The 26699-nt window shown below is 48.0% G+C and overlaps 11 protein-coding genes across 11 annotated transcripts; 4 read left to right on the top strand and 7 right to left on the bottom strand.

Annotated features, from left to right (window-relative positions):
- Window positions 1-71: 71 nt before the first annotated feature.
- SERLADRAFT_364386 (uncharacterized protein) lies at window positions 72-1360 on the bottom strand (the record flags this gene model as incomplete). The annotated part of the gene is made up of 5 exons (XM_007311975.1): window positions 72-194; window positions 252-800; window positions 854-877; window positions 994-1077; window positions 1133-1360. The coding sequence occupies 5 exons, from the start codon at window positions 1358-1360 to the stop codon at window positions 72-74; spliced, it is 1008 nt and encodes a 335-aa protein (XP_007312037.1).
- Window positions 1361-1594: 234 nt separating this feature from the next.
- Window positions 1595-3090, top strand: SERLADRAFT_344579 (uncharacterized protein; the record flags this gene model as incomplete). The annotated part of the gene is made up of 5 exons (XM_007311974.1): window positions 1595-1626; window positions 1671-1780; window positions 1830-2039; window positions 2093-2354; window positions 2406-3090. 5 exons carry the CDS (start codon window positions 1595-1597, stop codon window positions 3088-3090), a joined length of 1299 nt encoding a protein of 432 aa, XP_007312036.1.
- A 4-nt stretch (window positions 3091-3094) lies between these two features.
- Window positions 3095-4392, bottom strand: SERLADRAFT_454451 (uncharacterized protein; the record flags this gene model as incomplete). The annotated part of the gene is made up of 4 exons (XM_007311973.1): window positions 3095-3331; window positions 3387-3561; window positions 3635-4281; window positions 4341-4392. The coding sequence occupies 2 exons, from the start codon at window positions 4085-4087 to the stop codon at window positions 3427-3429; spliced, it is 588 nt and encodes a 195-aa protein (XP_007312035.1).
- A 745-nt stretch (window positions 4393-5137) lies between these two features.
- On the top strand, window positions 5138-6281 carry SERLADRAFT_454448 (uncharacterized protein; the record flags this gene model as incomplete). Its single annotated transcript, XM_007311972.1, has 3 exons — window positions 5138-5165; window positions 5219-5964; window positions 6024-6281. 3 exons carry the CDS (start codon window positions 5147-5149, stop codon window positions 6219-6221), a joined length of 963 nt encoding a protein of 320 aa, XP_007312034.1.
- A 201-nt stretch (window positions 6282-6482) lies between these two features.
- On the top strand, window positions 6483-7567 carry SERLADRAFT_341696 (uncharacterized protein; the record flags this gene model as incomplete). The annotated part of the gene is made up of 5 exons (XM_007311971.1): window positions 6483-6780; window positions 6847-6973; window positions 7029-7257; window positions 7314-7403; window positions 7457-7567. Coding segments are annotated over 5 exons (855 nt in total), but the record flags the coding sequence as incomplete, so codon positions are not given.
- A 77-nt stretch (window positions 7568-7644) lies between these two features.
- On the bottom strand, window positions 7645-15063 carry SERLADRAFT_444262 (uncharacterized protein; the record flags this gene model as incomplete). Its single annotated transcript, XM_007311970.1, has 18 exons — window positions 7645-8388; window positions 8441-8684; window positions 8738-9154; window positions 9208-9846; window positions 9899-10035; window positions 10088-11036; window positions 11095-11222; window positions 11276-11610; window positions 11668-11890; window positions 11946-12677; window positions 12735-13000; window positions 13052-13489; window positions 13547-13860; window positions 13908-14152; window positions 14206-14278; window positions 14337-14603; window positions 14654-14799; window positions 14855-15063. The coding sequence occupies 18 exons, from the start codon at window positions 14997-14999 to the stop codon at window positions 7961-7963; spliced, it is 6126 nt and encodes a 2041-aa protein (XP_007312032.1).
- Window positions 15064-15326: 263 nt separating this feature from the next.
- Window positions 15327-16715, bottom strand: SERLADRAFT_444261 (uncharacterized protein; the record flags this gene model as incomplete). Its single annotated transcript, XM_007311969.1, has 6 exons — window positions 15327-15716; window positions 15778-15831; window positions 15888-16094; window positions 16153-16165; window positions 16226-16324; window positions 16394-16715. 6 exons carry the CDS (start codon window positions 16558-16560, stop codon window positions 15453-15455), a joined length of 804 nt encoding a protein of 267 aa, XP_007312031.1.
- A 996-nt stretch (window positions 16716-17711) lies between these two features.
- On the bottom strand, window positions 17712-19537 carry SERLADRAFT_412289 (uncharacterized protein; the record flags this gene model as incomplete). The annotated part of the gene is made up of 7 exons (XM_007311968.1): window positions 17712-17786; window positions 18010-18066; window positions 18174-18386; window positions 18446-18853; window positions 18912-19168; window positions 19219-19370; window positions 19448-19537. The coding sequence occupies 6 exons, from the start codon at window positions 19301-19303 to the stop codon at window positions 17712-17714; spliced, it is 1095 nt and encodes a 364-aa protein (XP_007312030.1).
- A 969-nt stretch (window positions 19538-20506) lies between these two features.
- Window positions 20507-21152, top strand: SERLADRAFT_375296 (uncharacterized protein; the record flags this gene model as incomplete). The annotated part of the gene is made up of 3 exons (XM_007311967.1): window positions 20507-20743; window positions 20795-21013; window positions 21080-21152. One exon carries the CDS (start codon window positions 20796-20798, stop codon window positions 21009-21011), a length of 216 nt encoding a protein of 71 aa, XP_007312029.1.
- Window positions 21153-21525: 373 nt separating this feature from the next.
- On the bottom strand, window positions 21526-23576 carry SERLADRAFT_454436 (uncharacterized protein; the record flags this gene model as incomplete). Its single annotated transcript, XM_007311966.1, has 12 exons — window positions 21526-21716; window positions 21776-21863; window positions 21913-21990; window positions 22049-22080; window positions 22136-22227; window positions 22283-22756; window positions 22824-22976; window positions 23026-23072; window positions 23178-23195; window positions 23254-23313; window positions 23379-23422; window positions 23513-23576. 11 exons carry the CDS (start codon window positions 23400-23402, stop codon window positions 21706-21708), a joined length of 1077 nt encoding a protein of 358 aa, XP_007312028.1.
- Window positions 23577-23734: 158 nt separating this feature from the next.
- Window positions 23735-26130, bottom strand: SERLADRAFT_431618 (glycoside hydrolase family 78 protein; the record flags this gene model as incomplete). Its single annotated transcript, XM_007311965.1, has 8 exons — window positions 23735-24116; window positions 24186-24322; window positions 24384-24701; window positions 24756-25132; window positions 25186-25199; window positions 25256-25325; window positions 25375-25834; window positions 25885-26130. 8 exons carry the CDS (start codon window positions 26128-26130, stop codon window positions 23735-23737), a joined length of 2004 nt encoding a protein of 667 aa, XP_007312027.1.
- Between the last annotated feature and the right edge of the window lie 569 nt (window positions 26131-26699).

The raw sequence follows: 26699 nt of genomic DNA, 5'->3' as shown, positions 1-26699 counted from the left end.
CTCTACATCTCGAAAACGCAAAAGCATGATATGCGCATGTAATTTTGTAGCGACATGAGGATAACCTATATCTAAGCGACGAATGCCTTGCCCTTCTCAATGTTCTTCTTCAACTCTGGCAAACAAGCCTCCATCAACTTTTCTTCCTCAGCAGACAGAGGACCAATCGGGTGAATCTTCTCCACACCGTTGAGCTACAAAACATCATCATCAGAACATGAGCCAACGCCAGAGAGAGAGAGACAGCTTACACCGAGTTCAACATTCGTGGAGAAAAAGTCGATGCCCTGGTCAGCGAACAGCGAACTCTTGACAAACGTAGGCGTAATCACGCCCTTCTCGCCGTTCAAACCACGCAACAACGAGTTGGTGAACTTGGCACCAGCATAGGCCATCGAGAGCGTCGCACTCCCAGCTCCATCCTTCGCCTTGACCACCTCATCACCTCCAAACTGGATGCGATGCACGAGCTGGGCGTACGCCTCACCCGAGATACCCTTGCCATACGGCGACTGGGACAGCAGCGGGACGATCGTCGCACCAGAGTGTCCACCCACCACGGTGACAGGGGTGTCATTCGGGCTTGCACCGCTGACGCCAGCGAGGAAACGGGCGGCACGGACGACGTCGAGGGTGGTGACACCGAAGAGGTGGGCTGGGTCGAAGACGCCGGCTTTTTCGAGGGTGGCTGCGACGATGGGGACGGTGGAGTTGACGGGGTTGGAGATGACGAGGATGTGGGCGGTGGGTGCGATGCGGGCGACGGCGGTAGCGAGGTCACGGACGATGGAGGCGTTGGTCTAGATAGAGGCAAGCTGTAGCGCTGAAACGACAGGTGGTGGGGAGTACGTACGTTGAAAAGGTCATCACGGGTCATCTATAAAGGTGGGGATTAGAGCGGAATGGCAGCAACAACGAAAGTACTTACTCCAGGCTAGAAAAGCACAAATTAAGTTATTGAGAACTGTAAGGATGGTGCCAATGCAAACACACCTTTCTTGGGACACCAGCGGGGATGACAACGACCTTGACGCCGTCGAGAGCCTCATCAAGTTTGTCCGCTGCATAACCGTTCACCTGCACACGTTGCACCGTCAATACACAACCCATGCTAGAGCACAGAACAGCATACCTCACTGGCAGTGTCGACGTGGCTGACGTCTGCTGCGACACCAGGAGCACCACGGATATCATACAAGCTGAGCGAGGACACGAGGGGGTCGCTCTTGAGGAGGAGTGAGAGCGGCTGTCCGATGCCTCCGCCAGCGCCAAGGACTGCGACCTTTGTGTGTCGCGAGGCAGAGGTGGAGAAGAGGCGGGAGGGGGAGGCGAGTGCACGGGCAGCTGAGCGGGCGAACATGGCTGGACGTCGTGGGGAACGATGAGCAAGGTGTAAAGAAAAGAAAGGAATGGGCGGGTGCGGATGAAATTTATTATTGGGCGTGAGAGCCATGTCGCTCGGAGCAGCTCGGGCTTAATCGTAATCCTCAGTGCAATATCACTGCAATATCACTACAATATCACTACAATATCACTGTAATCCTCACTGCAACATCATTGTAACATCTACAACATCACTGTAAACTAATACATCATGGCAACAGATTTCTGGGCAAGCTCGCACTAGTGAGTGGCCTGCATGTCCTTCTCTCAAGACTCACATGGCCCAGCAAACGATGGATCGTGGACAGACCAGCACTCAGGCAAGCCCGCACTGAAGACCTCCAGTACGTCGATGACCCACACCACCTCGACTTTTTCTCCGTATTCTTTGCAAACGGTACGTCCTTTATCACCATTGCATAAACCTCGCTCACCATCGCACGCAGCCATCACGAAGCTGGGCAAGAAACTGCATCTCAAACAGCGCGTCGTGGCGACAGCCATCGTCTTCTTCCGCCGCTTTTATCTCAAGAACCTATACTGCGAAACAGACCCGTTCATCGTCATCGCAGCCTGCTGCTACGTCGCCGCAAAAGCAGAAGAGTCCCCCGTGCACATCAAAAACATCCTCGCAGAAGCCCGCTCCCTCTTCGCTCGTCCGTCTCCACCTCCCTCTTCCCCCCATCACCCCCCTCTGACTTCTCCCCAGACCACTCCTACGGCATCAAGTCCTTCCCGACAGATAACTCGAAGCTCGCAGAGATGGAGTTTTATCTCGTAGATGATCTCGAGTGTGATTTGACCGTCTTTCATCCCTACCGCACTCTCATGGCGTTGTGCAAGAAGGAGACCTCGAGTGATCTTCAGGCCGAGGCTGGAGAACTTGGCATCGGCATTGACGACGGGCCTCGGTATTGGGGGAACGGTGAGGGTCAGCTGGAACTACCAGATGGCGCCCTCCAGCTCGCTTGGTATGATCATTCACACTACTTACACGTTCACACTGACCTAACACTATACAGGTCGATCATCAACGACACCTACCGCTCCGACCTCTGCCTCCTCTACCCACCCCATCTCCTCGCCATCACAGCCCTCTACCTCACCCTCGTCCTCCACGCCCCCACCCGCCAAATCATCCACCTTCAACATCACTCCCACTCCCACTCCCCCTCCCACTCCTCCACGCCCCCTCAGCCCCGCCGCTCGTCCCGCCAAGCCAGCCACGTCTCCGTCGGCAGTACGATTGGCAGCTCGGGTAAGAAGCAGATGCAGGATGTCGTGGGCTTTTTCGCAGGGCTCAACGTGTCGATGCCGCTCGTGGCCACGATCGCGCAGGAGATCATCGCGCTGTATACGCTATGGGAGCGGTATAGGGAAGATCTTGGTTCTGATTCTGGTAAATCGTCTTTTGGGCAGACTTCAAGTCAAGGACCTACTTCCCCCTTCTCCGCTGGCACTCACTCGAGCTCGAAGCGGGGGATGTCGGGTGGTGGGCGGAGTGGGAGCCTCAATAGCTCGGTTCATAGTAACGGCGGATCCCCCGCTTTTGAGGCGAGGGACGACGCTAGCATCGTCACACCTGCGCTGCTCATGCAGGTCCTGACAAAAATGCGAGAGAACAGGCTTTCAGACATTGTGCAAGCTAACACGGCGAGACCTGTTGCCGTGAACAAGATGCTCGAGAGAACTCAGGCGGCAGGGTAGCTTTTTTTTTTTTTTTGTGGTATTAGGACTATGTATTTTGCGAATGTGTTGCTTGTGTTGTAAGCCTAATATACATACTTTTTTTGGTCTATACAGTACAGCACCATCTGTCTTTCCCGATCAGCTCTCTGGTGCGTGTCACTTGGAGTCTGGGACGTGTAAAAGTGAGACCCATCATGGAAAACCCAGCCAGGGGACTCTCGACCTCGTCGGATGCGATGGTAGGAAGAAACGTCATGCGCTGCATCCCAGTGTCACTATGAGAGTTCGTGCAAGTGAAATTATGATCGGCCTACCGTATTGCCCCAAAGCAAAAGCACACATCCAGCCCATCACCTAAGTGGGGAGGTTCTCTAGTACGACCTCCATTTCATTCACGTCGCCATTCCCAGAACGAGAGCTGAAGACGTCCGCTCCCGACGCCAGCGAGTCTATCAACAAAGATAATCTAGACATGCCCAAATTCGGCTCCTTCACAAAAAGAAAGAAAAAGTGATCAATATCAGAAAGTTGCGTTCGACACTATCGGTGTATATGTGCTCACCTTCTTCCGTATCTCCTCCAAGTCGTCTCTAAACCCATCAGCCAGCGATTCCATCCAGAACTTTCTGAATCTTTCTTTGAGAAGGACTTCCTTCTCGCGGTCGTCCCCGAGAGGCTTTGAGGGTAAGAACGAGGGGAGGTCGACGACGGAGGGAGGAGGCGACGGCGACTGCCGTCTCGGCGGTGCTTTCTTCGACGTCTCAGCTGGTGCTACAGCCGCCATCTGGACATCTGGCGTGTCCTCGACATCGGAATCAGAATCAGAATCAGAGGACGAAGAGGCGCTTTCGGATGGTTCAGGCGGCGGTGGGACCTTCTTTGCAGGTGCGATTTTTGGTGTTTCCTCGTCAGATGAAGCGTCCCCAGACGATGAAGACGACGAGGAGGATATGGATGCGCGTCTTTTTCTTTTTCTGTTGCGTTTTCTTGTTGGTTTTGGAGCTGAGGGAGCCATGATGGACGTTTCTGCAAGAAAAAGTCAGGAAACGGATGGTAACTCTAGATTCGGGTTAGGGTTTGTATATCTTATCGCCGACATTATCTTTTTCAAGTTCATCCTTGCATCTTATGTGCTAAATCATAAAAGTCATCCAGCATGAACAAAAAGACTGTCGGCGTATTGGGTGCGCGTAAGTCAATGCCATTTATCTGTGGTTCATGTTATCAATGTGAAGATAACTTTTGCTGTTGTAGATCTCTCTCCAGACCTTGCTGTGATATCGTTTACGACCTTTATGCTTGCTTTCCAGGAGGCGGCCAGCTAGGCCGCATGCTAGCCGCATCAGCATCCCTGCTCAACATCGACCTCATCTTCCTCGACGTCGGCCCCTCCAGCCCCGCAAAACAAGTCGTCGCCCCCCGCACCCCCGCCCTCGCCCACATCGACGGCTCCTTCGCCGATCCTGAAAAGATCAGAGAGCTGGCGGACAAGGTGGAGGTGCTGACGGTGGAGATCGAGCATGTGGATGTGCGCGTGCTGGAGGAGATCGGCGCTGGAGCGGGAGAGAGGGGTGGCGTCGTCGTCCACCCCAGTCCGTCCACGATCAAGATCATCCAAGACAAGTTCGTGCAGAAGGAGCATTTGGCATCCAATGGATGTGCCATCTCAGACTATATGAGGGTTGATTCTAATGCTGGAGCCGTTGGTGGTGCTGTAGAGCGTCTTGGGCTACCGCTGATGCTCAAGAGTCGGACGTTGGCGTATGATGGGAGGGGGAACTTTGTGATCAAGGACCGGTCGCAGATTCAAGAGGCCATAGCAGCCCTCGGAAACAGACCCCTCTACGCAGAGAAATGGGTCCCTTTCGTCAAAGAAATCGCAGTCATGGTCGTCCGCACCGCCTCGGGAGACGTCCAGTCCTATCCCGCCGTCGAAACCGTCCACAAAGAAAACATCTGTCACCTCGTCTTTGCCCCACTTCGCAGCCGTGACCCAACGGTGGCTCTCCGCGCTCAAAAAGTCGCTGAAGCAGCTGTGCGGACGTTGCAAGGTGCTGGTGTTTTCGGAGTCGAGATGTTTTTGATGGAAGATGGTGAGTAAAATCACACTGCGATTTATTTGAGATTTTCTAACTGGTTTTGTTAGGCTCAATGTACATCAATGAGATTGCCCCACGCCCTCATAACTCTGGTCACTACACGATCGAGGCTTGCGAAACTTCGCAATATGAGAACCATCTACGCGCCATCCTGTCCCTCCCTCTTGGCTCAACAGCCCTAAAGGTGCCTTCAGCTGTCATGCTAAACATCATAGGCGCTTCATCAGACATGAGTGAACTCACCAACTTTGCAAACACCGCCTTGACCATCCCCGGTGCCGCCGTTCATCTATATGGAAAATCAGAATGTCGGAAAGGTCGCAAAATGGGCCATGTCACCGTCGTCGGAGACTCGGATGCGCAAATCCACCTGCGGCTGCGGCCCCTACTAGAGGCACTTCCTTCAGGCAGCCCAAGTGAAGAACTGGATCTCTACGCCCCACTACCACCACAACCAGGGGCCGGATTCTCACATCGACGTCCACTAGTGGGCGTCATCATGGGGTCCGATTCAGACCTGCCCGTCATGCTCCCCGCCGCCCGCATTCTCGATCATTTCAATATTCCCTACGAGCTCAGCATCGTCTCTGCACATCGCACGCCAGACAGACTCGTCGAGTACTCCCGGTCGGCGTCGTCAAGAGGGCTGAGGGCTATTATTGCTGGTGCAGGTGGGGCAGCTCATCTTCCGGGCATGGTGGCTGCTATGACGGCGCTGCCTGTCATTGGTGTCCCCGTCAAAGGCAGTTCCCTCGACGGCGTCGATTCATTGCACAGTATTGTCCAAATGCCGGTATGTATTTTTGTTTTTCACATTTTGAGGATAGTTTCTAACGCTGGCCATGGTTGCAGAGAGGTATTCCGGTGGCTACTGTCGCTATCAATAACGGTACAAACGCAGGACTGCTTGCGGTGCGCATACTAGGGGCGGGCATGCCCCATCTTTTCGAGGCGATGGATGCGTATTTGAAGAGTCTGGAAGGCGAGGTGCTTGGCAAGGTAGAAAAGCTAGAGCAGGTCGGATGGGAGAAATACGAAGTGAAGCGGTAGGTATCGCTGTATTTAAAAAAAAAAACACAATGTATTGCTGGTCCCCTTGCATCATGCTAATGGTAACAGCCGTAAACCCTTGGATGCGGTGCTCGAGGCTTCGTTCCACAAGTAAACGTTTACGACATTTTTATCTTCGTGATGTCTTTATGGCATCTTCGTACATTTCCGAGCCTGGGACTGCGGAACGAAATAGCAACCTTTGAATGCTGTAATAATTCCTTGACCGTGGTCATGCTCATACGACAGGTCATCCACGCTCCCAGCCCAGATTATCCGTTGTACATCACCGCCAAACGTTACTGGCTCGCCGAATTCGAAGCTCACGATGCAGACCCAGAGGCGCTAACGCTCATACTCCTCCATTCCACCAGCTTTCACAAGGAAACATGGGAGCCGACCGTCGAACGCGTCTTTCGACACCTTTCGCAGCGTGGTGCAAGGTCCGGTCTGCGACGAGTCAAAGTCAGGTGTGCGTGGGTCATAGAGTCTCCAAACCACGGTGAATCGGCCCAGTTGAACCAAGAGGCACTCCAGCACCCTCCATTTTACCGTTCTTGTGAGCCATATACTCCCCATAGCTGATTCTATCGCATCGTTTGACCGCAAAACACTCTCCCTGAAGTCTGCTGCGAGACATACGCCCAGGCAGTCCACCGCTTCCTGTCTGCAGGTCTCGAGCATGAAGCAAGGGTAGACTTCAGGACGCAGAGGCTCGTCGGTATAGGCCACTCTTTGGGGGGTTGTGCGATGTTCGTTCCCTCTCCATACGCGGATTTTGCATACTGAGCTTGATAGCACCTTTAGATCTTTGCTCCAGCACATCCAACCCATATTCACCTTTTCGTCCATCATCCTCGTCGAACCGATGATGAGTGCAGGTGGCCCAGGGCCAATCCACCCACTTCGGGTCATGCTCATAAAACACGCCTATGAACGCCAAGACGTGTGGTGTTCCAGAGAGGCAGCTTGGCGAAGTCTCCAAGGGAGAAGGCGCACCGAAAACTGGGATCCGCAGGTTTTGAAACTCTATGTCGTATGTTCGTGAACTCGTGGCGCCATGTCTTCTTAACAACATCTGGACCTTTGCAGAAACATGGTCTCCGACCTCATCCAGGTGGCGCTTACGCTGAAGCACCATATCACGGTGTCACTCTGGCATGTACACGGGAGGAAGAAGTGGTGCGTATGGCTATTTCTTGCCCGCCTGGTAATACCTGGCTCAACCCAGCAAGACAATGTATAGAGATGCAGATGGGGCGACGAAGCCAGTAGCGGTTCTAGATGAGTTTTGTACTCGCATTCCAGTGCACGTCATCTTTGGCGCTGTCAACGACTTTGTGTACGCCAGCAGACACGTTCTACCATGGGGCTAAACTGACGAAATATTCTACAGACCGCGGTCTGTTCAAGACGCATTGATAGATCGGAAATCCAAAAGAAAATTCGAATCCATCACACGCATACCTGGTGCCGGTCATTTGGTAACACTCCACTTCTCCTGAATCACTGTACTCTAAACGCTGGTTCTAGGTTCCACAGCAAGTCCCAGAATGTCTCAGCCAAATCATTTATAATATACTTACGGACGCACTAGACTCAAGTCCACTTTCCAAGCTCTGAACGTTGTGCGCAGCTATCCATCAATGCTTTGTTGCCTTATTACTATATCTTGTCGAATAGTTTTTTGTTATGTCATTATCATACTTTCGCCGGTTTTTCATATGCAAAATAGTACTCTATCGTCGTAGATTACAAACCACCTCCCTTCGTGCCCACTCACCCACCGGGCTTATTTCCTCACCTACCATAGACCGCCATATAAGCAATCTACTCGTCAATGCATCCCAAGCTGAAGTTTTCTCATCTAGGGACATGCTTGCTTGCCAGAGCGTCTCGACTGCTTTCCCCCAGATGTCGAGAGGATCGTCGACATGTGGTACATCGTGAAAGCCGCGGGCTGGGTACGGTGGGAGCGGGATGCGGGTTCGACACCTGGATATCGTTTTGTCGACATCCTGATCATATGTTATTGTTGTCTCCAACTTTTCCAAGCAGTAGACTGCCCTGGTGATGAGTGATGGGAGGTGCGGATTTGATTTACCAGGTAAGACGCTCAATCTCAAGATGACCGACGCTGCCGAAGCGAACGCAGATAACGTCGATCCTATAGTACCAATTAAAAACATGAATCCAGGAGCCAACGAAAACCCACTCACCGAACACTGCATCTTGTAAGACAAGTAAAAGACATCGACTCAGAACAAAGCGCCATTCTCCGTTGGTAGCGGTATCCAGTCTTGAGGCATTGACTGTGACAAGGATATTCTCCAAAATCTTGACCCACGCCAAGCTTTCTTTACTTTTGCATACCTGCAGCTGCATTTCTATCCATGTCAGGAGAGAAGACTTGAGGATTAACGATGTGGTGGCTTGCATATTGCATGTAATGTTAGCAAGGACCTAAATGAATCACGTCAAAACGATGTTGATATTAAAATAAAGAAATTGTATACCTCTAAAATGCCATGACGCAAGGCTTGGTCTTTTTCAGAGCTCTGGAAGAGACTAGCTAATAGGTCCCAAGTGTGTCGACGCTTCAGAACCCTCCAGTCTTCGGTACTCATCATACCATCAGATAAAAACCGAATAATCCAACCACGCTCTTTTTTCCAGTCATCTGAGCTGCTGTATAGCATATTATACAACATAGGGACGTCCGTGATGTCCACTTCTGGGCGTTGCAGGAGAAAGCGAGCTGTCATGGGATAGATGAAGTTCGACGGATAGAATATACCCTTCATAGCATGTAGCAGCATCAAGGACGTGTATGAGGGAAGTCGTTTAGGAGGCTCGTTGGGCGTTAACGGAAATGTATCTTTCAGTAAATGAAGGATATGCATGACTTGAGGTTTTTCTTGCATATCTGCGACCTAAAAATCATAACATCGGTTCTATGTTCGGAAGTACGGATGATCACACATACCTCTAGACATCGCCAAAGACCAGCGATATGACAGAGTGAGGCCTCACGAATACCAGCGTCTTTTGAGGACAGAGATCGTATCAATAAGCAAACCACGTTCGTTCTGAACACCTCAACCCAGGCCATCGCTGAGGCAGGCGGATTCTGAGAGAGCATATGACCAAAGAGCGAGATCACAAAAGGTGGGTCGTATATCTGTTCATCGGTTGAGGGTCTGTATGCCATATCCTCGTTGTCTTCCTCTGCAAAGCGTCTACAGGTTGGGTAAGCAAGGCAAGTCCGTAACATTTGTATAGGGTCCATATTTTGAACGGCTTGCAGAGAAGTCGATGCGCTAACATCCATTGAAGGGGACCACCTTGCTAAGATCGATGAAACAGACGTCTTGCGCTGACCTTCGAATAGTTTGAAGATTGATAGCAGCATGCTGTCCGAGTATGAGAGAGTACCCCTATAAATATGCACTAGCGGCTCGACGTGAGATGGCTGGCAAGTGTTTGTTGGATGGAGGTTGAACAAAACATAAAGCAATCGTATAATGGAACTCCTCAAGGTCGTATTCGCAGATTCTGAGGCGGTGAGCTTGAAGAAATGAGGATGGTGAAGGATACTTTGTAGCAATCGATTGACAACTGCAGGCTAACATCAAGTATGAGATACGGAGAGGTCATTTAATAACTTCAAACTGCACCTTCAGTGATGTGCCCTGAACTAGGACTGCAGCCAGTTCTGATACATCAATATCAGATAAGCGATTTTGTATGATGACAGTTAAGACTGGTTCCATTAGATGCGGCTTAGCACTCCCTTGAGAACTCACGAGCGTCTCTACATAATATAATCAGCCTTCATAATATTTGTAAAAAGAAAATCTACACACTCAGCAACCGCAATTGTTGTCGGCCTTCTTCATCAGGAGAGTCATATTCTGAAAGGTAACGGACAGCCCAGTGCAAACTACGATCCAGCACGTCAACAGTAATACCGCCTAGTTCGATATCCTGCGCGAGAAGTTGGTCGACAATAGCCATTAAATCAGGGACCTGATAGGCCAGTGGCGACGAGGAAAGCTTTTGCTGGAATAGGGAAAGAAGATCGGAACGTTTTGATGAGTGGTAAGCAATTAGAGCGGAAGTACAATAGCAACATATACGCCTGAGCTCCCCAGAACGTCCATCTTCGGGCAATAGTCGTACGAAAGCGGTCGCCAATGCCTCGTTGTCCAATTCTCCTGAAATGTCGTTTTCCCTGTCGTCCGAGTCGAGGAACGCTCGAATAACAGTAGCAAGATGACCATCGGATAGCGCAGTACATGCATCAGCAGTGAGCCAGCTACTAAAAACCTTCCTCGCAGAGGGATCCGTGTACAAGAAAGCTGAAATAATTTTAGGCGTGTAGTCAGTCCAGCACTTTTGGTCCAGAAATTGTGACATGGCGTTCGTTAACGAGATGTTGGAATGGCGTTTCCAGCGAGCTCTAGACCATGATGTGATTGAATCGAGACCAGTCCCAGAACTATTATCTGGTGAGAAAGGAAGGCCATCATGGCAAAGAGGTAGATGCCAAACAATGGCTGATGCAATCATGCTTTCCAGATTGTCAGATTCAGGTACCAAAGGTCGTAAAGCGAGCAGCTGAGTAACCTGATCTTTTAGAGCAAGTTCTGAGACTGAAGAAGTCGTCCCAGACTTGAGATTCACAAGGATAGCCTCGAGAATCTCAAGCACGCGGGGATCAGCAGCGTGGCTCACAGTCCTGCCAATGAAGGCCAACAGGTCGAAGAGACCTTCCGGCTCTACGTAACGAATCCATAATTTCATTGAAGTAAGCTATGCAATGAGTTTCGTCAGAACGTCGATGATGCGATAAGAGAAGAATTCCACGGACATGCTTTTGTTCTTCTGACAGAATGTTCGTCCTAAATAAAGCAAGCCAATGGGTACTGATGTCTGCCACTAGCATTCTATCCTCTGGACAGGTCGAATCGAGTGATGCTTCGACGAAGACATGAAGGCCTGTGAGAATAATCATTAGCACATGATTGATGTTGACTTTTGCTGCATCCTACCATGTTCGACGTCAAGGGAAAGTGAGTTGGAAAAGCACAAGCTCCTTATACATTGCAATTGCACGAACACACGTTCCTTCAAAGCCGACATGTCTGCGATCTGTAGCATCGCTGATGCTTTCTTCATAATTGATGCAAGCAGAAGCAATAAATCCGACTGAAGCTGTTCCCTATCCTCTGAAGAGGTTATGCCATGAACAATCATGCAGATTGCCCTTTCAACCTCCAGATGTGACGTAGAACGACTGAAGAGAAGGTTGACCAGAGTGTCACGACACTGTACGGAGGAGAGATCACTAGAATTACTTTGGATGAACAGCCAACCGAATTCGAGTCTGGTGAAAAATTATCAGCCTAGTACCACAACGATATTTTGGCATTGTATGGCTTACTGTTGACATAGCTCATCGTAACGAGACACGACATCGGCACCTTTCCACAAAATATGCTCAGCAGGGTGCATAACTGCGAAAAATTCTGCAAGAGCAGGTTTGTGGAGATGTTCGATAGCATTTGTCAAACGAGCAATCTCGCTTGTTCTAAACCGATGGTTAGTCAACCGCACCAAGTCTATGAGCTTAAAAGCAATTAAAGCTCGGGACATCATGGACGCAGCTAATGGACTACACGTGAGTATCAGTCATCAGATTGATAATGAGACTGTACGAACGAGCTGATCCCTGCTCAATTTCATGCAGGAAGTCCTGTACAATGGTAGCGTCCTCAGATCTATCGAGAAAGGATAATTCTTCCGGCCGATGCAAACAAGTATGGATGACGGAAACTTCGGATCGCATAGCTGAAGTAATGCTCGGGTAGTTGGCGAATAGGTTGCCTGGTTGTACAATTGCATCGACTTTATCTGATACAGCGATGAGAAAAGAAAGATCCTGTTGTTTTCCGGATAGCCTGAATAGCAACTTTCGAATGAAAGTCACGATGGCTAATGAATCCGAGGGCGATAAAAGCTTCCCATTGATTTTTGCTCCTATTTGTTCTAGTACTACCATGAGCAATGAACTCGGGGGTTCGTCACGATAGTCCAGTGCATGAATCGTGTCATTCCTTGGTTCGGTAGGTTCCGGCTCAGCCAATTCTTGCATTTTCTCGAAATATCGATAAGGAGTTTTGAGAAAACGCTGCACACAATCGTCCAGGAATATGATAACGGCGTCAGTTTCGTCGGTCAGTGGAGTGCCATCCGGAGATCTTGAATCCGGTGCGCGTCTGGTTGTTGGAAACGACGCGAGCCAAAGGTCTACTTCATTTTGATCCTGTTGAAACATAATGCTTTCCGAAAGAATTTGCCGTAAAAGAGCTTGCAAGGTGTCTCGTAATGCATCAATTCGAGTCGTGCTAAATGTTTTCAAAAGGACATATAGATAACTATGCGTTGTTGATGCTATAACAAGCCAGAATAGTCAGCAAAGAATCGACAGGGCAACAAGAGCTTGCTTGCCCATTTTCCCAGACCAAGTGAACTGATCACTTGCTTTCAACAACCGCAAAACATGAAGTTGTTTCATGGTGCGCAGAGCTAAAGCACCGGGTAATTTTGAATCTTCTTCTGAAGAGTCAGACATCGTCCAAGAAGTATCAACAAAGTCTTGAAGTAGCTTCCCTACGTCAAATCTGGCTTCAGCGACCAGGGACGGCAAACATCGTTGATACAGCCATAACAATCGCTGTGCACTTTCAGCAAGGAATGTTACCTTTGGTGAATTGCTCAAAAAATCAGATGGAGCAGAATCATCTGCAGACGACACAGCTTGATACTTTTGTTGAGAAAAGGCAATGATGACCTGGAACTCGGGGACTCGTCGTCGCACTTCTTTCTCGAGGTCTCTGCGCCTCTTACTCCACTGTCCATCTTCTTCATCCTCTTCAAGTGCTACCTGGACGGCATGAAACGAATTTATCACTTCTGCATATTTCATTAAGCATTTGGCCAAAGCGAGAGCTGTACAGTGCTGAACGAGATGCGATGGAGATTTGAGGCCTTTGGAGAGATGGGGCTTTGTGTTCACGGAGGGAAGTATATTTTCTAGTATATTGTAAAGCGGGGGTGGTGATGGCTGGTACAGATCACTATCTGGAAGCATGAAAGACGAGGATGGTACCGGCTGAGACAGCACGGTCCCAAAGAATGCAATATTTGCGACCCACTTGGACGAAAGGCGAGGTTCCAAAGTCAACGCCGCTCCAGACCAGTACCTAGTGTATTCAGTCAAATTGGTGGCTTCATAAGACGAACTCCTTCCTACCACTCACCCTGCAACGAGTTCTGGGCAAGCTAGCATAATCTTTGAAGCAAGTTCTTGTTGCCTCGAATCCTCATTTACTTTGAGGTTCTTCAAGACGTTTGAGAGAATCTTGTTATATATCTTCCCGCCTCTACGAGCACTACGTTCGTCATCTGCCTCGAGCACGTCCTCAGACTCCCGGGGATACCATCCTCGATCTTTGAAACAGATACCGATTCCAGGCCGGGTGCATATTGCAAGAAGAAAGTGGTGCACGAGATCCGCTGGGATATGTTCGGGCCCTGAACTCTCAGCACCCGTATGGTCATATAATTTTAAGAGCTAGTAAGATGTCAATAAGAGCTATGTGAAAGGCTATGGAAACATACATGAGATATTGTTATCTCGTTGAAAAGACCAATTTTCAACGTGCGTCTTATTTTTGGGTCAGACCAGAGTCCTGCCCAGCATACCTCTAGGATTTTGCGGGCTACAACATACGAATCTTGCACAAGGCCTTTGAAGATCGCCAGGAATACTTCCCTGTGCTGCTCTAAGAAAGCTGTTTTCACTATCGTTGGTGTATGTTGGTCGACGAAGGAGAGTATTAGCAGAATATACCAAGTGCGAATATCTACCAGGATTGAGTGAGAATAATCGGAGATACGTCAGGTAACTGCACGTTACCAGGCCTAGATAGCATGTCAACTTGATCATCATTCTTTCCTCTACGACGCATGTACAGAAGCTTGGGCAACGACTGATCAAAAACCAATAATAAGTGAATGCAATAAGAATAATACGAGACACCACACAACCTTTGTTTCCCAGGGGAAAACGTCAAGAAGAGATTTGCGCTCCCTCCCTCCCCCAAATGCCGATATTGCGTTTAAAAGCCTCACAGTAACAAGAATAAGCTCGTTATGTGAACCTCCCAGATATGAGGTAAGCCTGCGCATCCAAGGAGGAGAAAGTAGCGTTTTGATTATTGGAAGTCCATGAGAATGGTTGGTGAAATGAACGGAGAGTAGGACGAGGATTGAGGACAGAAGCGAAACGGGTAGAGCCAAGGAAGACATCTGATGCTATTAGGAGATAAATGGTATGGCCATTGATCAATGAATGGTCAACCAACCGGATTCAATTTCTCCCATATCTCAAATACATCCTGAGCACCAGGGGTTACATCCATCCACTGTTTTGCAAGGAGAAGACGTTCGTCCTGAGGCGAGACCGATTCAGCAGGCTTGACAGAGAATTTGTTGCGCAAGGCGATCAGGGCTTGAGATAAGTCAATCGTAAAAATGAGATAATACACAAGGCGAATGAAACATACCTTCTGTCACTTCAGATCCTTCCTGCTTCCTGAGGCTACGCCGAATGTCATCTGCACTAGATATCTGAAATACTTTTTGTGCATTTTGGTCAGGGTTTGGTCGTTTTTGGGCACGCTCACGTCCGACCTGCTGATTTCTTGACATGGTCTGCACTTTATAGGCTCAGTAAAACTGACCCGAAGATACTATCCCCAGAATCAGCAAGTTAAGGACAAGTGAACGGTTTGCAGCATTTGCAGCGATCATACCGTGGTCCATCGCTTCCTAAATGCGAAGTCCACGGACTTCAAATCAAAGGTCACGTGACTAGGCGCGTAAGTATTTTCTTACGAAGAGCTAGCAATAATGCTAGCAAGTCCCCCTTGTTTATTGACGGGTTCGAGCTTTCGAGATAAACCAGTAAAGTCAGGTCAATTCCATACATCGTCCCAAGTCAATGAAAGTAGTTGTGACGGCAAATGCGCAATCAGGTTCGGTAAGAACAACATACATTTAGATTTTCAAGCAGGATTTCTTACATTCTACAGTACATACACTTATTGTACATCTACATACGGGAGAGGAGAACACGAAATGGAGCTCTGAGCTTGGGGCTGATCAAAGGTGCCCAGTAGCAGCCAAGAGTCCGTTGATCTTGTCCTCCTCTTGTGTCCAGATGGGCCTGGGCAGACGGAAGGCGTCACCCACTCTGGCATACGAGATATCTCCCAGTCTGCCAACGGCTTTGAATTTCGTGGCGTCGACGTTACCGCGTTCATTAAGCATGTCTTTGCGGACGTGGATATACTTCACTCGGGCGAGGATGAGTGTGGTGGTGATTGCACCGGTCGTAGGTTGTGTAATATCTATGGCTTGGTGAAGCTTCCAGTAATTTGTTCTGTCAGATAATAAATAGGTAATATGATTACACTTAAACGCATACCTCACATTCCATGCTGAAAGCACTCTCTTTCACGCGCGACGCTTTGACATGAATCTATATAATTATCGGTCAATTGTTGATGAGTAAATTAGGAATGAACGAAAACCTACCGCAGGCTCTTTCGTCAACCCACTGATTGACCACTCGTCGAAGCTTGGTGGAGCATCTATGGAGGTGCTGTTTGCTTGCTCTATAAATGGCTCGCTGATGATGTTGACAGTGAATCCGAGGCCGTTTGTGACATTGGTCCTTGTGTCTTTGAAGTGAACGGGTCCGTTGCTACATGCGAACGATATAATTGGAGGGTTGTGCGTTACCTTTGACAGGTAAATTAATACACGGTCAGATGCTGTTATCAACATCAATTCAACTCACCATGTTGAACCAACTGAGGGAGGTATGCCATCAGAACTTGTACGAATAAATTTGGAAAGGTACAAAAGAGTACCTAAAGGGCGCGAGGTTCTCTATGCCATCCTCTGAAATGGTGGCGATGAACGCGATAGGTCGGGGTACGATACCGCTTATCATGAGCTGATAGAGCTTTCTAGACAGTGTCATACGATATATCTTGAACTCAGCCATGTTTATCGATATAAGATGGCGGAGGACTTACATGTGGTCCTCCTTTTCGGTATCGATGATCTTCCAGCCCTCTTTCTCTCCCTCTAACCATTCCTTTCCTGCTGCTGTCGTGTCTACTTTTTGGCCGAATGACCAGGAGGCATTGGGAGACTCTGTGTACTGGGTATTGACATCGTGACTAAAGGGTGGCAGAGACATTCCTTTAATCTTGTGCTATCGCTAACTGCCAGCGAAAGGCTGGTTATATACTGTGCCCGGGAGAGCTCGAATGCTGAGCAAGCCGGATCTGCGGCTAGGATCATGATAAGGCAAATGTATCCACTGGCTATTATGGCTAATAATGGCAGTGCATCAAAGGCCATAGTGTTAAGGGAATGATTCTGCCCCCAAGTTGTTTTCTGCGGGTTTGGATGGGTTTGGGTTCATTGGGTCTTGTCCTCGCTCGGAGTAAGAACCTTGAAACATTTGCCGAGAGTCTCAATTACGTTCCACAACTATGTCGTGCCAATATCCCAATCGCACATTCTGACAACGAATCACGACGGAATCTTTGCAAGGACTTTCACGGCATTCACATAATCATAACAGGCCAAGGCCACTGGCACCTCAAGGCGTTCAAGTTGTGGAATTGCGCCATTAAGGCGCCATAAATATGCTCTCAGTGATCCTACTAGCAAGCATGTGAACACTGTCTTATCACTCAGAATGCGTATGCATCTCTGTGAAGGAGGTTTGCCTTATCTTGCCTCCTTGCCCACTTCTTAGCGACAAGGTAAGTCTCTTACTTTTTCTCTCTACATACTTCTCACTTTTGTCGGTCTTTTCCCAGAAAGGCCTCCCGCCGCTTTGATCTCTCACTGGTTATCCGTTACGCAGGACTGCATTCCACCCCAAGTCTCCAGTTCTGTAATGCAGCGTGGTTATCTTGTAAGTAATAGTTGATCACTGTAGCAATGACTTTAGTCCCAATGAGATAATGCCCTTATATTTTCAGCTTCGGTGAGCGTCACTGCGTATTCGGTGTCTTATTCCAAAGTGAGGGTGACTCTGAATATACGAGTAAGTGGTCAAACAAGGTATTAGGGGGCGTGTAGGCAGTGAAATAGTTCACGAACCCTCAGCGCTGAGCGCCCCGAATGGCATCTTTCAACAGATTCGTAAAGATATTCTAGAACACCCAAAATAAGTCATCAGCATCACATCAGTGGTGTTTATGTACTTGAAATTGCCCAAAGGAGTGAGCACTTGTCTTCTGATCGCAACGCTAGCGCTTTCTGTTACTTATTAATAGGAATGAAGGTTACAATACAAAGGAAAGGAAAGGCACGGTCAAACGCCAGCTTGTGATATTACAACCCATAGCAATCCCCATCATCAGCTCTTTTGTCCAGTTTATCTGCCTTTATACCCCGGGCTGTTGCATTCTACAATATATCTTGTCGTGAGCTCTTATCAGTTGTTGATAATTTTATAACATGGTCCGTAACCTAAAGAAACATCGATTTTGTGGACAAGGACATAAAAAATACAAGAGGGTTATCTGGCTACTCGAGCTGGTTTCGATAGACTACTTCCGTACCAGTCCAGCGCAAAACTTCCTAGGTGAAATGTCCGATACCTTGCAAACCACATTGAGTAAATACATACTACCTCTGTTACAATCTCAAACACGTAGATATCCATCCTAGTTTCTGTCTCGGGATACTAGTTGGGGACAGAGTAGGATGCAGAGTCGGAATAGTGAGAAATGTCATTTCAGCGAACACAATAGAACCGCTGTTTTGCCCTCATACTTCGCTTTTTGAGAGTACCGAATTTGAAGCGAAGGATGAATCTGTTTGCCCTATGAGCTGAAGATTCATTGTACCATGCCTGGGTGGCAGACTTGAATTAGCTGTCTCGATCTCGGTGCCGTTCTCATTGGACGCGAAACGGATATCGCTGGTTGTATGACCATCAAAGTGATGCGACGAGAATGAAATCCCTCTGGCAATTCGGTAAATGATCAAACTTGGCGCGATAACCTGTGACCAAGTAGTCGATTAGTAGAATCAATGAAATATCCGACAATAATATAACTGACTTGAATGTTTCCAAGCATAGGGAGGAACACGTTTGTGAGTGGGCTGTTCAGAACAAACAATACAAGCGCTATTATAGCAAATACGGCATACAGCGCCGCGCTCTCCACTGTCATGGCTATGATGTTGATGTAGGGTGTACCATGCTCCACGCTGATAGCTTCAGCAAGCATCTTTTTATGACGGAGGAGGCGGATGGCTATGAGACACGATGCAGTGACATTGACAGCGACGGAAAGAGACCAGTATGGGATGACAAATTCTTGCACGGCGTGGGTCGAGTAGACCGATCCAGGATGAGCCGATGACCACAGAAAAGCGATGGAACTCCCGATGCTGCCAAGGTAGAAAAGAATCGGTAGAGTGACAACATAGTGCCACCCTGTCCAGATAACATAGCACCGGTACAGCTAATTTTATGTAGCTCTGCCATCAGCATACACCGCGATAGAACGATGGCTGACTTACAAGGAATGCATCAGTAAACCACGTATTGACCACGAATGCAGCACCGACCACCACCTCTGGCCAGACAGAAAGATCGTAGGTACTCTCAGCATTAGCTGTGTAGATTATTGATATCAGCTGCGGTGCACCATAGTTAATGGACACCCCCATGTATATCGTTGTAATTGATATAAGGATGATCGTATATACTAGATAGAGGTTGTATCGTTTTTTATACAATAGACGCAAGTTGGTGAGACTAATGACGAGAAATCCTCCTGATACTCAGTGTCAGCGCGTCTGTGGGCATAGACTTATGGAAACAAACCATAGAGGAGGGCGCTCATATTTGCCCCTACCCATGGGATATAAAAGGCATACTGCAGGGATTCAGGTGGTCCAGAACTTGACATTCTAGCAACAGATGAAGCGGTATACGACCTCGTCCGTATGTTTGAGCTTGACGGGAAAGAATCGGAACTAAATCGTGGTCAGGTAAGCCTTTTGAATCGTACGAGTTCGAGACACATGACTGCCACCCGTTAACGTAAACTTACCTATCTGTATTGGTGTTGGGCTGTCCATTCTATACCATCATTGTCATGATCAAACAAAATGCCGGTTTGTTAGTGCCTGCTTTACGTCGTCGGTGCGCTTGCTTTTATTGAGGCAATATAATTATAGCCACTTGCTTCAGCCGCCTATCATTCAAGCCAGGCTATCCAAGATGGAGAACGGCGAACGTGGTCTTCGATGTTACTTGCACTGGGTTGAACGAATGTACTATCTTCAAATTGGAATAGGTAAGTCTCACACCCCAACAAGGTAGGAGGACTGCATGAACTGTGATTGAGGGATTACGTCAAGCACTAGTTGGAGGCATACAAGCGCATAGTATAGCAACAACGGAGCAGTGAGAACACCAAACCTATCAATAGACGTTAACTAGTCATAAAAACGGGCTCGATGATCCGCTCACCGAGGAAACACTCACCATTGTCCCGCGATTCGAATCATCAACAATGCCGTGTTGTTAATGGCCAGGAACTATCTCTGAAATCCAGTCCCGCGAGGATGGTATCAAATCATTACCAGGAGTTATTTTGATCGACGACGTGAAACGGTGCTTTCTGCGAATGTCTTTGATACAAAAAGAAAAAGACTGCTGTGAATGCCGCACACTCCCTACACGTCCTCGGTTGATGTGCTAGGAGATGGGATGAGAATGGCTATGGTGGAACAACAGTTTCCGCATTATAATTAGCGAGAGTGATGCTGGATCGCGAAGACACAACACAGAATATAGAATGGAGACCCTCCCGAGTTTTAAAGGACAAATAAATAAATATATATCCTCGAGCCAAGTTTAACGTTTGAGGGAGAAAAAATTAGTAGCAGCAACTTGTTTCGATCAAGTGACCTCAGGGTAGCTTTTTGTTTTTGATTCTTTGGTCTTTGCAGGCCTGGGAACCTATGAGCCCTGCGCGCTTCCACTGCGCCATGCTGCTGTTGTTCTTACCGAAGGCTACAACAAAACACCCAGCTACAGATGGCTCTAATCTGAAAATTGCTCTCATACATACCATCGACCGCCATCCAAAAAATTCAGATCACAATGGTACCTAAGTCGTGCATCACATTCAACGCGAATCAAGATTGTATCATACAACAGATCATCAAGTACAGCTTCACAAAAAAGTTACATACACCCCATCCTTCCTCCCGTTCTCTGTAGATGATCATACAAGAAAAAGATAAATAGAATAACTCATTATCATTGTCGCGTCCCATATCTCAAATGCGCTGCCCCCGAGTCCTCGCTCGAGATTGACGGTATTCGTAACGCGTGAATGCTGTTGCAGACTTTGAGTAGAGGTATATATTGAAGAACGCCACAAACATACCATGCCTAGGCCCATCTCGTTCAAGTCCACACATCCAGAGCAATACTCTGAAGGGGAAGAACAGTACACCCATGGTCAGGGAGATTATTGCCCTCACAGGCGCGAGCGCAAAGAATCTGAAGATGTAGAACGGGCCAGATGGAGTGGTTCTGGATACCCAAAACATGAACCTTATAAATTCAATAGCGAGAAAGAACGGGAAGGCGAATATCGTTAGAGCTGAATACGGATGGACGTAATCCGTTGGTCAGAATATAAAAATGCGGGGTAGAGATTAGATCATACAGATGCCATGCTCGACTTGGGCCATTTTTCTGGTATTCCTCACTCTTCAAGATGGCGATGGTGTTGGTTCAACAAACCAAATAAGTTGACAAGTGTAGGCGATAAGTTTGGACGAGCGCTTATCAGCCCAGTGAGAGAAGAGAAGCTTGATCATAATGACAGGTTTTCTAAGATCCGCATGATCATTAATGTAATGAGTTTCCTAAACGTGATACTATCACTAGTGCCATTTAATTTCTTCGGATACCAGCAAAATAAGAAATGGGGAATGGGACATGGGACATAAGTCGGTGACTCAAAGACATTTTCACCATCATGTTTGTTGAATTTCATCATGTATCCGAGTCTCACGCCTGCCAGTTTATTTCCCAGCTGCAGCTGACTGCGAGGCTGTGCAAACATACCTTGAACTCGACAGGATCGAACATCAGCTTAAACACAGCGTTCTTTAGATGCTCTCTGAGCAGCAACATTGTAATGAAACAAATGTTATCCAAGTGCACGTTCTCTTCGCAAGAATACAACAAAGGGGAGTTACACATCGACAATACAACTCTATAATGTTATGACTTCTGTATCTTTGTTACAACACTCGAAAAAGATAGCCACGAATAAAAATAGATCAATTACAAACGATCTAGGAATACCATTAGACTGCTTGCACTAAACAGATTCATGTACAAGCATGATACTCACCAACGTTACCAAGGTCGACGCATGCTTCCTTCACCCGCTCAGATAAAGTCTTCTCACCCTCGCGCACCCAGACACGGGGGTCATAGAACTGTCCGAGCATTAAGCACATAATAACAGAGTTAGATGATTGGGCATACCTTCTTGTTGGGCTTGTCGGCACCTTCAGGGTTACCAACTTGAGTCTGAAGATAATCCTTCTTTTTTGTGACGAAGTCCTATGTAGAGAAAGTACATGATTTTGAATCAACCAAAGCAAAATAACAAAGAGCTTACCCTGATACCAGCCAAGTACGCAAATTGCGTGTCTAGAAATAGGTGCTGTCAGGGGGGGTGTTCATCGCGAGAGGCATCTTTAATCACCAGTATCAACGTTCATCTTGACTACACCATTCTGGACTGCAGTCTTGATCTCTTCCTTGGTTGAACCCGAGCCACCGTGGAAGACGAGGTACCTGAAAAATATTTTAGAGTCATGCTGATTTGGTGGCATATTCGGTTCATGCTTACAATGGCTGTTCTGGCTTCCCTCCCAATTTGGCACTGGTGTATGCCTGGTGCTTGCCTAACAAAGCGGGCTGTAGTTTAACGTTACCGGGCTTGTACACCCCATGCACGTTGCCGAACGCAGCTGCGATACTGAAGTTCGGTCCAACGGCACTCAGAGCAGTGTAAACATCGTAGATATCTTCGGGCTGAGTGTAAAGACTAGCATTATCTACTCCCGTGTTGTCGACACCATCTTCCTCTCCTCCGGTGATACCGATCTCCATTTCGAGCCAGATACCGAGAGGGGCCATACGCTTGAAGTACTTAACGCAAGTGGCGATGTTCTCTTCTTTGGGCTCTTCGGAGAGGTCAAGCATGTGGGAGGAGAAAAGAGGCTCTTGGTGCTGTTTGTAGTATTCCTCATTGGCAGCAAGCATGCCATCGAACCAAAGAAGAAGTTTGTGCGCACAGTGGTCACTGTGGAGAACGACGGGGCTAAACACGTAAAGGGGGGGTATTGAGCAGCTTGTACAAGCGCCAAGGTGTGGATAAAGCGGCTTACACGCCGTACTGCTTTGCAACGGTCCGAATGTGGTGGGCAGCGGCGATTGCACCGGTGATCGAGGCTTGCTGCTTGTCGTTTGCGAGACCTTTTCCAGCAAAGTATGCGCTTCCTCCTTGAGAGACTTGGAGGATGATGGGGGATTTGATGTCTCTGAAATACTTGTTCAGATGGAGTGGGACCAACGTATGAGCTATTATACCTCGCAGCTTCGAGAACGGCGTTAGCGGTAGACGATGAAGTCACGTTCTTTGAGATGCATTTAGCAAAGGATCATGAATAAATATCAGCACTCACAATGGCCTGTGGATTGAGGTGACGATAAATTTGTCATAAAACATACTTAACTTTAATACTCACCGGGATCGCGAACTAGCAGATCATCAAAACCGTCAGATTTGACTCATGTGAATATACGGAGCGCAATTACCTTGTTTTCTTTGGCATAGTCGAACAATTTGCGAACATTGTCACCAGTCAAGACACCAGCCTACCAAACATTTAAAAAAAATGAGTTCATCTAACAACGGCACTGCGATTGATCCGCCTGCTTACTGGAACGATATCGAGGACACCCATGTCTGATTGTGAGTGGCGATCTGGTAAGTTGCAAAGTGGGTGATGTTAGAACGGGATATCGGGAATAGCAGGGTGTCTTCTTATACCCTGTCCGAGTTGCGATTACTTACAGATTGCACTGTAAAGAAGAAAGCGCTCTTGCGGGAATCGATAGCGGAAAAGTGCAAGTGCGTCACGTGATCTCGAGATATCAATCCATCTTATTATCCGGCCCGTCATCTTCTTATACAGGCCTCATGGACGTGAACCGGAGGCGATGGATGGCTACTGGAAAGTTAAATTTGCTGAGAAAACATATTCTTACACACGACGCCAACGTTCTTTCTACTTTATTACACCTTCTGGACCAGCGTGTGGTTCCCTCCAGAAACGCTCACGGGTCCGCTCCCGCTTTCCTTGCCATCTAGAGTCACATTTCCACTCCCAGGCAATACCACGGTTCCGTTCGTTCCTTCTGGAGTGGTCACAAGAACGGTGAGAGTTCCATTGTCGACGGACCATTTCACCCCAAACCAGCCAAGGCTAGTCTCGTACCCTCCTTCGGCCGCATCTAACCCACTTAGAACGGGCGCAACACGCCATGTCGCGCCTTGAGGCGATGTTACTTGTAAGCCAACGACATAGAAGCTCAACGCTGGCGTTGGGCCTGTGCTCCAGCCATGAGAGTGGCTCGTGTAAGAGTAGTCGTAGTCGTAACCAGCAGCGGCCCGGTATCTGTAGCAGTGGGTGAAAATCATTGTGAGTAAAGCCTTTCCATCTGAAGCTCTACGTGGAGATGCATACCCAAGAGATCCGTTCGCTGTGAAACCTTCCAGGAACGTCGAGTGCACGCTGATGTTCGTGTATAGTATATAGCCCCACTCCCGGCGCAATAAGTCCAGCGCGCGACTCCCGTTACCGGCAATGAAATGGGCTTGCAGCTTATGAGAAAGAGCGCTACCGATTAATTGAGCTTTTCGTGAGAGCTCGGAGAGTACGCACCTCCAAACCGCCGATGAAAGGGATAATAGTATCAGCGAGCTCTGGACACAGAGGACCAATGTCAGTCCAGTAATTGGTCAATCCCACACTGATTTGCTGGTTTTGTTCTGGCGTTTGCGTCAGGTTATACACTACAGCAAGGGAATTACCATCCTCTGGGTACATTGTCGTCGTTTCGTTGTCACGATACATTCCTGCCGCGGCATCCCAAAGCATACTATTGTAAGCTGTCTTGACTATTGTGGCGTTGGCAGCGTATGCTTCTGCCAGCGAGGTGTCGCCTAGGTGCGTTGCAAGATCTGCAGCAGTGGTAAGTGTCTAGATGACCAATTTGTCATTGACGTTGTTGCGAATATGATAAAGCACGCAAACCTGATACAGTAAAGCATTTGCAGCCGAGTTGTGGCCTGTACCGCCAACCCTTCCCCAATCATTTGACCAAGCAGCAGTGACGTTCATCAAACCGGTATCATCCACCTGAGCCTCGAGGAAAGCCACTGCCTTTGTGTAGTTTGCCCATAAGTCCTGCACGGTGCTCAAGTCACCAGAGTACAGGTAATAGTTATAGAGGCCTATCAACGACCAAGATATATATGTGTCGCTACCCTGGCCATTGATAGGAGGCCCAGAGTAGTTGAAAGCTCCAGTGGTGACATTTTGGGTGGAGAACATGACACGGACAGAGTTCTGGACTGGAAGCAAGTCATTAACGGAGACTTGACGAGTGTGGCTTGATATGCCCATATCCCCTACAAGGTCTCAGTCAACATAAATTCAACAGAGCAGCGAAGGTTTTATTTACCTGGCCAAACGTTCCTGTGAGGTTATGGCTTGATTAGATACGCAGAACGATTCCAGAAATCAAGATGTACCTGTCTCTTTTGGCACCGTCAACCAAGATGGGACCAGTAACCGGGCCGCCAGTCGCATTGTTGGCCCATCCTGTCTTTTTGTCAAATTCCGCGATATACGAGATTTAAAAATGACGCACCAGGAAGAAGTCCTCCATTCTGTCTTCCTGTATTCACGTCGATGACATTTGTTTGCACAGTATATGCACCTCCATACCAAATTTTGGTAATGAAGTCGGAATCATGGAAATTGTTGTCTTTTGCATAGAAATAACCTGTGTAGTCACGAAGAGCGTCACCTGCAAATGGTTCAAAAGTTATATTGAGAACGACGTTGGCAATTGACAATGCATCATCCGCGTTGGACACAATGGTGAGGTAACGGAAACCTCCACGAAGGAGTCCAGGCGGCTGAGTGAACGTTCCAAGTGATAGTGGTGCCGCCACAGATTCAACTCCGTCAGAGTTTTCTGTGGAAAGGGTGCGAGAAGAGTCATCGGACTCCGTAGGGCTTATGAACAAGGGAGATTCAGTGAAAGACAGGGAAAAGGCCGATGATGTGGTAGCGTTCACAACATCTAAAGAGATTAGCCCTCCGACCTAACAAGAAGATTAGTCTAACAAGATAGGATTGAAGATCAAGATCAAACCTCTTGTCCAAAATCCAGCACGACATACGAGCCATTCCCTGATAAAGTTGCGCTCGCATTGGTTGAATTCTGGACCAAAGACTGTGCATCTGTGACAGTGCCATTTATTTCATGCACGTAAGCTGGCCGCACGGACCGGGAGGAAGGCGCATAGTTGAACTCATCCCAAGGGCCAGGAGGTGCAAGAGCAGTGCACAGTGGAGAGAACAAGGTTGCAGCAATATACAATGCAAAGGCGGAGTACATGATATTGAGTAAAACTTCGAAAACAACATCCTGGGGACATTTTAAGAGCTAAGGAACAATTGCAATCTGCACATTCTGAACGGGTACTAAGGCCCGCTGGAATAAAGTTGAGGATCATTCTCCCGTTTAAGTCAGTCATGAGACTGGAGAAGACAAGAAGGTTAGACACACTTCATAATTCTGAGCGAAAGACCCGTAGTGCAGGACTAACCTCATCCAATAGAAATAGCTTTTGTATGGGTAGGATGACATCTTCCAATACCCCCAGCATGATGCAAGCCGTCATGTGGGCTGGTCACTGGATGCACCACCGGCCTCTTTGAAGTTGTTATTGTAAGAAAAGCTCTACAAGAATTATTGTTGCACAAAAGGCTGTTCTAATAAGAACGACCTTGAGCCATGGCCACAGAGTTTCAGTTCTGAGATGAGAGGACTCGGAATGGCAGGCATCATTCGGTTCCGAATATCGATGGATTCAGACGCGTTTATAAGATTGTATTGTGCTGATCATGAGCTCGAGAAGCTTGAATCAACGTGATTCACTGTCAGTGAAAAGTCAGCTCGAATTC

The sequence above is a fragment of the Serpula lacrymans genome, assembly GCF_000218685.1.
Source record: "Serpula lacrymans var. lacrymans S7.9 unplaced genomic scaffold SERLAscaffold_1, whole genome shotgun sequence".
Taxonomy (NCBI): Eukaryota; Fungi; Basidiomycota; class Agaricomycetes; order Boletales; family Serpulaceae; genus Serpula; species Serpula lacrymans.
Note: the sequence above shows the minus strand (reverse complement) of the source record. Positions and strands in the feature narration are given on the sequence as shown.